Here is a 13,714-nt window from a genome sequence, read left to right as displayed (position 1 = left end):
TTCTCTTCCTGGATCCTGGGGTCCTTGAACCTGTTGAGCCCAGAGCTGGTGGCGAGGAACTGACCAGCGGTGTGGTCTCCCACTATTTACCTGTATCCTTCAATGTCACCCTTCAGGAATGCCAATGGCTACTGCAGGACATGCCCTGCTCTGGCCCAGAGACTGGGGGGAGGAGAGTCATTCCCCCACTCCTCCTACCCCCCCTCGCAGTGGGCAGCCCTTTCAGAGCCCTTTGAGCTCCCCTTCTTCATTCTGGTTGGGTACCCTTTCAGGGGGTTCACCTACTACCATGTCTGATAGACCTCCAACTCCAATATAACCCAGTATCCCTAATGACCTGATAAGCTAGCCCACCTCAGACTGATTTCCTCGTACTGTCGCAGCTTATGCAGCCTTTGCTTTAGGGGGGATAGGTGGTCACTGTTCCCTTTTTCTACCTCCACAGCAGTCAGACTGTTCCCCCTCACAGTTAGTGAATCTCCCTGCTGCTACCCCACTTTACCTTTTTAAAAAACCCCCCTCTCCCTTCTGAACTCTGAGATCCCTGTCCTGTTTTAACCCCCAGCACATTGTTGTCAGAGTCATGGAGTCCAGGATCCAGGAGCAGATTGAGCTCCAAAGTCTTCCTTGGCATTTTAGAACTGGACACACAGTGAGTGGCAGCTGTGGGATGGACATCGCTGGCCCGTCACCAAGGGTGGCATATTTTGACCGAAGGGACAATGCACCTACCCGATCAAAGTACATGTGTGATGTGAGATGTGTGATGTGGGCCATTGGTGCAGACTTCCAGAAAAGAACAGGAGCAGAGCAGTCCCTGAGGGGATGATGTGGCTGTAATGGACTGTTCCTCAAAGATGAACCTGGAGGAATGCTGTGAAACGCACGAGGACCGACCCGAGGGAGGGCTGTAGCGGAACAGTGAAAGGGGACAAGTCAGGAAAAACAGTGTGTTACTTACTGCCTCCTGAAAACCTGGTACGTCCCCTCATTATGACAAGACACAGATCTTTGTGGCTCCCTGACTGGGAAAGATGGCTTCCTTTGGGAACCTGGTTCTTTATTACTGAGCACAACCCCAGGAAAGCAGACTGTGTTTCATTGCTCATGTCGTGTCTCCAAACAGGAGAGGAGAGGGAGGGGCCGCGCTGAGCCTGAAGAAGTGTCCAGGAGCTCTTCTCCCAATGCCACATGAAGCTGCCCCTCAGCCCCAGCACAGAGCCAGTGGCCGCGCAGCCCTTGGAGATGGCTTTGCTCAGCAGCATCCTGGCAGCCTGGGCCTATATCTCAGGTGGGTGCTGATGACTGCCAGCCAGGGCTGGGACCCGGGCTGCTTCCCTTTGGCTGGGTCTGGTCTTCTACTAGGAGAGAAGTGAGTGGTCACCACAGGGAGGCTCTGCTCCATTGGGTTGGAGATGAAAGTTCTTCGGGTTACTATTTAAGCGGGATGTTCTCTAATTTGGCAGGTGAATACCCCTAACAGCTTTGTCTATCTGGAGAAATGCTTAGTTTCCTTTAGCTATGGAATACTGCTGGTTTCCCTTCTCAGCACATCAACCAAAACAGAGGAGTCCTCCAGCCTGAAAATTTCTGTAGTCTCAACCCCATACAGGCTTCTCTCTCTCTCTCTCTCTCTCTCTCTCTCTCTCTCTCTCCTCCTCCCCCTCCCTCCCTCCCCTCCCCTCCCCCTCCCTCTCCCCCCCCCCTCCCCTCTTTCTGTGTGTGTGTGTGTGTGTGTGTGTGTGTGTGTGTGTGTGTGTGTGTGTGTGTGTGTGTGTGTTCCTGAAGTGTGTGTGTTTCAGGGGTCATCTGAAATGTTTAAGAGCCCTCTGGAAGAGAGGGAGCCAGGAGGTATGTGAGTCTTGGAGACACTGGTGCTTAATGGCTTGATTCAAAGCTGTGCTCTTCAGCAAGATGGCTGACTTTCTTCTCAGTATTTTTTTTTTTCTGACAACCAGACACTGCAAACATATAAAAGTTGCTATTTAATAACACATGGAAATGCTCTATCATTTGAATGATCAAACTTCTGTCTTGCCAGAGTGGCTGTTTTAATCTTTAATGTTCGGATAACTTGCTTGTGTTTTGTTTTGCCTGGAGTTGTATGGATGTTGTATGAAGAAGGATGCCAAAGATCCGATTCGACTCCCTTTAAGGGAAGAGCTTTATTTTTTAATTTTCCAGCCGAGGTGCACATTGGCAACTTAAGGATTCAAATGTAAAATGCAATGCTTCTATTTACAATGGCTGGCTCATTGTAGGGAGACTTCTGAGGACCAGCCCGTCTGCCATTTGTGGTTGGCAGGATGGAGCATGTCTGAGTTACTTTCCCGTTGGGTTGACAATACCCTGAGAAAAGCAACGTAAGAGAGAAAGGGTTTGCTTTAGCTCACACTTCAGGGGTCCAGTCCATCACAGTGGGGGAGTCAAGGTAGCAGGAGCCTGAGCCTGAAGTGGCCCGCTGTGTTGTCTCACAACCAGGAAGAGAGAGCAGCGAGTGTAGACGCCTTGTTCTCTGTCTACACAGCCAGGATCCTCTGTCCCGGAGATGGGCCACCTTTCCCAACTGAGACTGAGTTTTTTCACATTAATTAACATAATAAATACAATCCCCTAAAGGATGTGAAATTGGGAGGGGGTAAGTAAGGGCGAGTGCAGGAGGAGCTGGTGGGGGGTAGGTGACTATGATCAAAATACATTGCATGCAAGTATGAAATTCTCAAAGGGTTAATAAAAAAAAGCTCATCTGTCACAGACATTCTCGGAGGCGAGCCTTAATCTAGATAGTCCCTCACAGTTGCACCTAAGCTCTGTCACGTTGACTGTCAGCATTAGCCACCACAGGGCATCTAGTCCTTGGGTGCCACATATCTTGGTTCTTCTCTCATGACTTAGAGAATCCAACTCTTAATCCGGTTTAAGGAAGACCTCCTTGGGCATCCACACACTAGTGGGATTTCGCGCTGATATTTTTATAGATACAGCTTCTCACAGGCTGTCTTCAAATGCCCCATGTGCTTGTGCCACCAGTGTGGTTTATGCTGGAGACTGAATCCAGGACTTCACGCAGGCTAAGCAAGCACGCTACACACCGAACTACCCTTCTCGAGCTGTGTGGGAATAAAGAACACTGAAGCCGGAGTAGGTTCATTTGGGGCTGTGACAACATGTTTGCACAGTGACTGGAGGAGGGTCCACCTACTCTGCCATGAAGACTTCCCCAAAGTGAAGCAGAGGGCAGTGGGAGGGTCTGGGATTTCCACAGGCTCAAGGATACCTGCAAACTATCTACTGGATGAAAGGGCCTCTGGAGAGAGCAAACAGTAGTGGACTTTGTCACTCTACTCAGTACAGGGGGCACCTGGCAAGTTTCCATTTTGACCAGCCTGACCCTGAGTTGTGACCAATGAATGTGGCAATTCATTGGATTGGCTGCTGTTTCCAGGGTGTCATGTGATCTTGTTGAATCTGAGAAAGCTCATGGCCCTGTTTTTCTGTCTCCTCTAACCTTGCTTCTCCTTACGCCATTACACTGGAATCAAGTGTTATGTGGGATGCAGTAAAACTTCTGCATGTGAGGGGGGATGCTGAGGAGACAGCTCTGCTGTGGAAAGCACATGCTACCAAGCTCGACAACCTGAATTCAGATTCCAGGATCCACATGGCAGAAAGAGAGAACCAACTTCACTAGTTGTCCTCCACATGCATGCTATGGCACCGGTGCCACCCTCCTCCCCCACCCTGTTAATTCATGTGGACATTTTTAAAAAATTATTAAGCATGGGCTAAAATTTAAAGCAAATGCCAGAAAGTGAGATTCATTATGTGTAATAACAAGACAGTGAGCGGCTGGAGAGATGGCTCAGTGGTTAAGAGTACTGTCTGCCCTTCAGAAGGACCCGAGTTCAATTCCTGGCACCCACATGGCAGCTCACAACAATCTGTATATAACTCCAGTTCCAAGGAATCTCACACCTTCACACCAATGCACATAAAATAAAATAATAAAATAAAACTGATTAGAAATTGATTCTGAGTGGCTAAATGGATAGCTTAGTAGTTAAGAGTAAATACTACTCTTGTAGAGAACCCCAAGTTTAGTTCACCCCGCCCACACGTGACAGCTCCCAACCCCAGTAACTTCAGCACTAGAAGACCCTCTTCTGGTCCCCACAGTCACCTGTGTGTAGGTGCACATACTCACATATGAATACACACAAATATCAATTTTTGATGATTCTGAAATCAGGAACATGCTTCGATTATAAAGGCGGTAGTTTTTTTTAAAACACAAAGACGAATAAAATAGGTAAAAATAGTTATTGTCCATGAGGATAAATTAGAAGCAAATATAAAAATATGGCGGGAGAGACTTGTAGCAACCCTTTGATCTCACTGGCTTTCCCCCATGCCATCTCCCCTCTATCAGGTTGTTAGTTTCAATAGGACCCAATCTCTCCAGCTTACTCTCAGTGCTTCGGTTGTTTGTTGCTTGATCTTCAGTGTCACCCTGAATGGGTTGAAAGGTGCCTAGAATTTGGGGCACATGTCCAGGTTTGTCTAGCAGGTTTTTCAGAGATTGGTACCTGGAAAGTGAGCCAAGCAGGAAGACTCATCTTGAGTGTAGATGTTGCTATTCATAGGCTGCTGGTGCAAGTGGAACCAAAACAAAGAGGAAGAAGGGGGAAACATGTGCACGGGTGGTATCTCAGTGCTGTCTTCTGAGGCTTTGATAATAACAACCCTGAATAAAAAAACTTAGGTGAGAAAGAAAGGCTTCATGTTAGCTCACAATTCCAGATTAGAGTCCAAAAACTACAGGAAGTTAAAGTGACTCGAACTTGAAATGGCTAGTCATATCCACAGACAAGAGCAGAGAGAGAATGAATGTATGCATGCTTGCAGAATAGGATTCTCCCCTGCATAGGGAATGGTGCCACCCACAGTGGGCTGGGTCTTCCCAACTCAACTCAAACAAGACAATCCCCTCATAGACATGGAAACAGGCCAACTTGATCTAGACAACCGCCACTGAGGTTTCCTCTCCATGAAAGTCAAGATTGTGTTAAGTTGGTAATTACAGTGCTTTACTTTCTGGGTGGTATGTTTCTTGCTGCTAGCATTGATCATTCATATCAGATTGCAGGTCAGTCCACCTTTCAGTGGGGACTTCCACCAGAATTCTCCAGGAGGCTACCAGCCCTTCAGCCTGCATCATTTGTCCTTTTTATTCTGGGGACATCCAGCTGCTCTAACAATTGAGCGGGGATTGGCTTCCTCAGCTTTCCAGCTTGCAGACTGTGGGATGCTATAACCTCTGATCATGAATCTAATAAGTTCTCCCTCTCCCTTATTCATTCTGTTCCTCAGAAAAATCCTGACCAACAATGCAAACTGCTTCTTGTCCCACCCTTGAGGCCCATTTCTTTAGCAACATGTCTGGGACTTGCTATTGCACACAATTGTCTGTCTTGGTTCCTTGGTTCTTTGTCTAATGAGTGTGTGTGTGTGTGTGTGTGTGTGTGTGTGTGTGTGTGTGTGAGAGAGAGAGAGAGAGAGAGAGAGAGAGAGAGTGAGAGTGAGAGGGTGGTGGTGGTCATATGAGGTGTTTGAATATTCTAGGAGAGATCGAGAATGTTTTGTAAATCTGGGAGCCCTCTAATTTGCCTCTGTCTTAGCCCAAAGTTGTGCTTTTCTGCAAGATGTCTGACTAGTTGAGGGTGTCTCAGACAGTGTTATACAGAATCAGCTTGCTCTCTGATTACATGTGCAACCCTCCCACTTGAGTGAGGTCTTCATCTTTTGGTAGCTGGTGTTTGTTTTGTATCTGTTAGCTGGCATTCTGGATGTTGTTTGAAGAGGAAGAATCTGGGGTTCTGATTAAATTTCCTTTGGGGAAGGGCTCGCTTTACTCTCTGATTCTCCAGATAGGGTTGGTGGTTGTGCAGGGAGAAGCCAGCAGACCCACATGGCCTCTGATCCCAGCCGAGCCTGTCACATAGTGCTGTGGTCTTAGATACAACTTGTCCCATGTATGTGTGGCATGAATCTCATGCTGTAACTACAGTAGAATGTGCTAGCTTTTCACAACGGCTACCCCAACATTAACTATATCAATAACCAATGATGTCAGTTCAACAAAACACTCCCTGAAAAGAGATGGTAAACTGTGTAACCCAGACGGGCTCCTAACTCATGGCAATGCTCCTGCCTCAGCCTCACAGGTGCTGGTATAATTATAGTTATAATCACCAAACTTAGAATGACTCTTAAGGAAAAAAAGTTACTAAGGATAAGATGTTGAAATTTTTAACATGTAAAAAATCACAAATTTAATCAAAGAGTCCCTAGGAAAGAGCCCCAGGAGAACGGCGACAGAGGACAAGGACTGGCAGTTTGCATAAGGAAAAATGAAAATGGCTGCTAAAGCTGCAGAGTTTAAAGTTCTAGCAAACCCATGAACAATGAGGACAGGATGGAGGTTCAGGAAGGCAAGTGCGTGCATGCAGAAGCCGATGGACTCACAACGGATGGGTGCTCTCTGGGGAGCAGTTTGGCAGTATCTGCCCGAAGCCTTAAACTCGCATACATTACACCTTCAGCAACTCCACTGCCAAGAATTTCTTCTAAGGGAATAATTAGAGATCTAGGCAAGCACATTACTATGAGGACAAGAACTCTCAAAATCAGTTTGATGGAAAAGATGAGGACAATTTGCCGAACAGGATATGAAATAGGAATATGTAAATGCTGTGCAATGAAGGGGATGAGAACAGGCCTGTATAAGGCGTAGTGCGTGTAGCCCTGCTGTCTGTCTGCTTTAAATGGGACTGCATTCTGCTCTAATTGTGAGTGCTAGATCAAGTAGGTGACTGGGTGCTTTTTATATTATCTTGATTTTAGCTATATTTTTTGTATGTTTTGTGTGTGTGTGTGTGTGTGTGTGTGTGTGTGTGTGTGTGTGTGTGTGTGGTACTGTATGGAGATGTGTGTACATGCCCAGAGGACAGCTTCAGCTGTCATTCTTCAGGTACTCTCTGGCCATCCAGTAAGCCTCAGGAACCGGCCTGCCTCCACTTTCTAGGCCCTGGGATTAAAAGCATCCATACTCATCCCTAGATTTATTTTTTTAAATGTGGGTTCTAGGAATCCGTGTGCTTGCAAGGCAAGCGATTTACACACTAAGCCCCAACAGAGCCTGCTTAGCTGTATTCTGTAAGAACAGTATTCGACTGGAAGACATACATTAGATAATTCCCATTTCTCTGTCTTCTTGAGCTCCGTAGCTTTCTGAGCTCAGTCTAGACTAGATTTCTGTGTACCTAATTCAGAAATAAGATTTTTATCTGCCAACGGGTCTTCTTTACAGTGGTTAAGGTCTGTCTGCTCACCCCTTCCACTCTTTTATGGTGTTTCCCCTTCATGCCCCTCCATCACTGATGTGGTTTGAACTCTATCTTGAATTTGCCCAAATTACCATAATGGTACTGTCCACCATCATCCTACCTCTCATCCTGCTGGATCTGTATTTTTGTGGTAAAATGATGTCTATAGTGCTGGCATGAGGATGCGATTTACTTTATTTTATTGCTGTCTTGGGCTCCCTCTGCAGGACTGAGGACTGGAGTTCAGATCCCCATCACCCACATAAGGCCAGGGTGGCCTGCCAGCAATCCCAGCACATGGGAAGTGGAGACCAGGGACCCTGAGCTAGCTGGAGTGCTAGACTATCCACACGAGTGGGTTCTGAGCTCAAGAGACAGACACTGACTTAATATGCAAGGTGGGGCCATCAAGGAAGCCACCACCAGGTGTTAACCTCTGGCCTCCCCCTCCATGAATGTGTGCACACGTATTTGAGCAGGCATACACACAGGCACACGTCACTTGAACATACACATACCAAAAGTAACCCAAATGCTTTGCATGCTCTAACTGTTACGGATAGTGTAAAATCATGGCCATCTAGCGAGGCCGTCTAGCGAGGCTGTGGAGTTCTCGCACCCCTCCATGTTTCCCTGACTCCTGTTATTCCTTCTGTCTCAGCACTTGTATTGAGGCAGTTAACATTTCCTCTCTTAACCATTTGCAAGCAACTCATTACCCAGAATACAATGCTTTATAAATGGGGTAATACCATTAATAATAATAGCCTCATTAATAATTCCTAGTAGGGTCATTAGAAAGAATAAATGGACTAGTTACTCATTTTAACTTAATGATTGGGCGATTCGGTGCATGTGCCTGGCTCCGGCTGGCTTCCCTCCTTGTAGAGTTTTCCTTTAAAGTTACCTTCTCCGTGAGTTTCTTGCTGGTCACTGTCTGCCATCAGCATACTATACATTGAGCCGGTCTGTCCTCTCTTATATTTCTCCTTAGCACCCTATGAAAAGACATAGAAGGACGTCTAATCTCAGAACCTCCCGCTCCATCCACTCCCACTCACAGGCCTTGGTATGTCCATCTGGTCACCTTCCCCTTATGTTATATGTGAGTAGTGAATCAAATATATTGTCTGCACTGAGCTTTGCCCACTAAGCATCATGTCCCAGAGACACTGCAGGGCAGTATAGAGAACCTTCCTTGTTCTGTTAGACAATGTCTTCCTTCTCCATAGCTTCCCCTTGCCAGTGGCTAGTGGGCATGCTCAGATCTTTCTCAGCAGTGATAGGTAGGTAACCATGGCATACACGATCCAGTGCATGTCCAGAATCAGTTTCCCAAAGTACAATGGCTGGATCATGTCTCGTCCACATTCTAAGGACAGATGTCACCAAGTTGCCACCTAGAGAGCTTTTCTAATTCACCCATTTATAAAGAGATATATGCAAAGCCCCGAACAGGATTGTTTTTGGAGTTTTGACAATCTGATAGATGAGAAAGACTCCCTAGGTATCATCTAATTTTTGTAGGCCAGGAGTCAGCAAATTCTGTTTTTCTATAAACTTCCAGAGAGTGTTTTCAGCTTTGTAGTTCAGCCTATGTTCTACCAGTTTAACTCCAGTGTAACCTAAAAGCAGACAGGCTGTATAACTGGACAGCCCACCTTCCTTCCAGTGGAGCTTTGTGTATAAATGAGGGAGTCCTTTCAACTGTAGCTGAGTCCACAGTGTTCCAGTCCCTGTTAGGGTGACATTTTTCACAGGACAGAGACCCATGCCTATTACTTTTTCTGTACTCAGATCCATTCCAAATTTTCCCTATTAGTTATTTCTTTTCTTTAAGAAATATTTACTTTTTATTTGTGTGTTTGGATGTTTTGCCTGCATATGTACCACCTTTGAGGAGATCGGAGCAGGCCATGAGATACCCCAGAACTGGAGCTCAGATGATTGTGAGCTCTTTTGTGGGTGCTGGGAATTGAACTCTGATCCTCTGGAAGAGCAACTGGTGCTTTTAACTGTTGATTTCCCTCTCCAGCACCATTACTTATTTTCTTAATGCTTTTCTTTATATATTGATCCTGTTTTTCTGATCATATAACAAATGCTCTAATCTGTCATTTGATTTTACATATAGTAGTATTTTAGTGAAGAGGTTTTGCTGCGTCCATTGAAGGTGTGTGTGTGTGTGTGTGTATGTGTGTGTGTGTATGTGTGTGTGTGTGTGTGTGTGTGTGTCCGCCCATCAGTCCGTCCGTGTCCATGTGTATGTGTGCCTGAGGAGCCCAGATGAAGGTATTGGATCCCCTGGAGCTGGAGTTACCAGTAGTTAAGAGGAGCCTGATGTGGGTGCTGGGAACTGAACCTGAGTACTCTGTAGGAGCAGCCAGTGCTCTTGACCACCAACCTCTCACCTCAGGTCCCCAGCTTATAACAGTTGGAGTCTCACATGCTAGGGACAATTTGATGACAGAGGGTTTCCTTTCATGTGAGTCCACTTGTCGATACACATGAGGAGCTATCCTGACGTTCAGCCTGCCTGTCACAGTTTCCTGAGAATCCTTGAAGGCAGTCAACAACAGATAAACAATCAAGAAAGCAGCACTACACGCAAAGATACTCTTATCACCATCATTTTATTGTATTTTCATTTCGCCTGCGTGCACCATTTATGTACATCATGTGTATGCCTGGTGCCGGAGGAGGCCAGAAGAGGATGTCAGCTCCCTAGAACTGATCACAGATGGCTATAAGGTGCCATGATGATGCTGGGACTTGAACCCGGGTCCCCTGGAAGAGTGGTCAGTGCCCTTAAAAACTGAAAAATCTCTCCAGTACTTATTATTGCTATTTTTTGAAATAATTTTTTTCAATCAACTAAATATCTGAAGAAGCCACTTTCGTAAACGGTGGTACATCACTGCCACTGGCTGAGCTACTGTAGCTGTAGTTAGCTGGGGTTTGAAAAGGGATGTAGAACTAAGAGTAATGTATACAGTGTATGAAATATACTCAAAGCAAAGTACATAAATCATTTGTGTATCCCGACTAGAGCCAAGTAAACACAAATAAATACATGCGTGTGTATACAGGTAAAAAAGTGCCTGCACCCACTGAGATAGATTGCTAGCCCCATTTCCTATTCTTCATATGTATATACATATACACATACATGCATGATTTAACACACACTGTTCCGATATAAAGTGCCCCTCAAAGGGCTATGCCTATGGGCTTTGTCACTGGATGGGGGTGTTGTTTTGGCAGTTTCTGGAAACTTTGGGAAATGGAGCCTAGTTAGAAGAGTAAAGGGTTCTTGTAAATACATTTTGTCTGGCCTCTTCCTGTCTTCTTGGCTACTTATTGTCTGCCATGAGGTAAGGTGACCAGCTCTCCTCTGCCACACACTGCCATGGCCATATCAGCCCAAGTGCCAAGTGGCCATATCAGGGCCAAGTGACCCTGGATCCAATCCCCTGTGTCTCAGTTTCATTTCTGTTGCTGTAATAATATCCCTGACTCAAGCAACTTTTAAAGAAGAAAGGTTTTACTTAGCTTACAGTTGCAGATTACAGTCCATCATTGCAAGAAGTCAAGACAGTAATTTGAAGCAGTTAAGCCTATATCATATCTAATGTCAAGGCCAGAGAGAAATGAATGCATGAATACCTGCTGCTTTGCTCACTCTTCTTCTATTATAGTCTAAGACCCAAGCCTAGGGAATGGTGCTGCCCGCAGTGGGCTTGAACTTCCCCCATCTATTAAGGCCAGCAAGACAATCCTTCACAGGCTGACCTTATCTAAACAGTCTCTTCCCAGATAACTCCAGATTGTGTCAAGATGACAACTTTGGTTCTGAAACTCTGAGCAAAAAAAAAAAAGTTTAAATTGTCTGTCTTAGATATTTTGGTGACAGAGACAAAAAGCTAACTAATTATATAAATACATAGACACATTCACACACTCATACATATTATAAACTTATAGACACATAACGAATGTATTAACTGAACTTTTAGAATTTATAGTCATGATTCAATTTAAATATCATTCACGATTTAATTTTTCAGCATATTTATGATAAACACATGAACTGGGTTCTGAGAACCCAAAGTGACTCATGGATTCTGCTCTCAAATTTCTCACTGTTATGGAGGCAATGGCTGTATAGCTGACTATAGAAGAAGTACATAAAGTGCTGCCTGGGCTGGAGGGACTAATTAGTCAGCGGACATGGACAAGCATTGGTCTTAGTCTTCAGCAGTGGTAAAGTCGCAGTCAAGTATGCACCGGAGTCTATCTTTCTTGGGCCCCAGGGAAGCTAGTTTTCTTTCTCTTGCTGTGATGAAATACCATGACCAAAAGCAACTAAGAGGAGGAAAGCACTTATTTCATCTTATAGATTACAGCCATCAGTGACTGAATCCAGGACCTGGAGACCACAGAGGAATGCTGCTTACCAGCTTGTCCCCCTGACTTACTTAGCTTCCTTTCTTATACAGCCCAGGCCCACCTGACCAGGGATGGCAACTCCCTCAGTGGGCTGGACCCTCCTCCATCCAATAGCAATGGAGAAAACGACCTCACAGATAGGGCCAGAGGCCAGTTTGATCTGGGCAGTTCTTCAGATGAAGTTCTGTCTTGCCAGGCGATTCTGGTTTGTGTCAGGTTGACAAAAAACAAAGGAATACACTAAGAAGGGAGACAAGTGAGCTGTGAACTCCATAGGCACTGGGGATGTGGAAGCTTCCTTGTGGGGTGCTTACTGCCTAGGGGTGGGGAGAGAAGGTGAAAGGGGTCAAAGGAGCAGAAGTCAGGCTGGTCCTGCATGGGGCACATTCTACAGTATTCCTTGTTCCTAAGCAGGAATTGAGAGGCTGAGGGAGATTTCCCTCCAGCATTTCAGAGAGGCCTGGAGTGTTGCTGGAAGACTTACCTTTCCTATGGTGTAGCACAGAATCCCACAAAGAGCCATGTGTATAGTGATGCTCAGTGAAGAGATTCTGCTGAGCTCTTCCTTAATTCACACGACCCTGCTACTCTCCTTAGAGAGAGCCCATTTCATAAGCATATTTCCTTCCCCTTTAAAGACTGAACACCTCGAGGAGTGCAAGAAACCTCAGGCAGAAAGCGTGGTACACTGGCTTGGAGACCAGCTGACCAGGCCAGATCTGGTGTGGCTATGCTGCCTTCCTACAGTTTTCTGGGAACAATCTGACTTCCTGTCATGCAAATGAAATCAGCCTCAGGACCTCCCCTCAGGCCTCTTCCTGCCCAGGAAAACAATGACCCTGCAGGAAACAAGATAGAGTAATACATTTATTTTTATTTGTTAAAGGAAAACAACCGACAAAAGCCCTCTTCACCCTGCTTCCTGGGTAATTAACAGATGTCTGAGTGTGGTCAAGACCAGGGTGGGTCATTGGCCAAGAGAAAAGTGACCTGAAGCAGGAAATATTAGAGGAGTGTGAAAACAAACAGTTTAGAACTCCAGTTTGATGTAGGCAGAAGGGTGAGTTAGCATTGATTCAAAGCAAGCTGGCTTTTTGCTTTGAAGCATCTGTTTGGTACCCGGTGAGTCCTTTGCTGTGTCTGGCTGCTTTTACAGAACTTCTCTTGGCGTCTATATCTGGGATGCTGCACGTAAAAGAAAATGTTTTCTTACATGTGAGAAAAACTAGTTAGGCTAGAATGAGGATAGCGATTTCCAAAATGAAACCCATGTTGGTCCATGGCTATAATCTCAGCACTCAGGAACCGGATGCTGGAGGAGCAAGAGTTTAAGTCCAGTCTGGGCTACATAGCAAAATCCTATCTCATAAACAGACAAACAAAAAAAACCCAACAACAAGTTAAGTCTGTGTAGCAAGTCGGTAAAGGAAGGGTATGAAAGTCAGAATGACTGTTTTCATCGCAAGTATGTCTTTCCATCTCATGCATGTAAGAACATGGATCACTCCAGTCTTAATGGTTAGCCATGGGTACTGGTACTTACCCATTGTCCTAAACTATGCAATGTCTAAAGGTAGAAGATTAGCACGAAGACACTTTTCCTGATCCCGACAAAGATTCAGTAAATGGGAGCTCCCTCTGTCTATCTGTCTGTCCCTCTGTCTACCTATCCACCTGTTTTCTTGTCTGTCTTCTATCTTCTACCACCCATCTATCTTTCTTCCAACTTAACTACTTATTACCTGTCATCCATCTATCACTTGTCAATCACCTATCAACATCCCTCTTTGACACCCCCTTCCCTTCGTTTTCATCCCCCTCCTCTCACCTTTCATCCCTCCTTCCCATCCCTGAGAGTGTATGTGCATGTATATGCAATA

The 13,714-nt window shown here is 45.5% G+C and overlaps 1 protein-coding gene across 1 annotated transcript in view; it reads left to right on the top strand.

The window, feature by feature from the left end:
• Positions 1 to 1,099: 1,099 nt before the first annotated feature.
• Eva1a (eva-1 homolog A, regulator of programmed cell death) overlaps positions 1,100 to 13,714 on the top strand; it is a 21,637-nt gene continuing 9,022 nt past the window's right edge. The window contains exon 1 of the mRNA XM_032906307.1: positions 1,100 to 1,291. Coding sequence (XP_032762198.1) covers positions 1,192 to 1,291 — 100 coding nt within the window. The 5' untranslated portion in view covers positions 1,100 to 1,191. The remainder of the gene's footprint in view (positions 1,292 to 13,714) is intronic.

Source organism: Rattus rattus, chromosome 6, assembly GCF_011064425.1.
Source record: "Rattus rattus isolate New Zealand chromosome 6, Rrattus_CSIRO_v1, whole genome shotgun sequence".
NCBI lineage: Eukaryota > Metazoa > Chordata > Mammalia > Rodentia > Muridae > Rattus > Rattus rattus.
The sequence above is the reverse complement of the archived record's forward strand: the minus strand, read 5'-3'. Positions and strand labels throughout refer to the sequence as shown.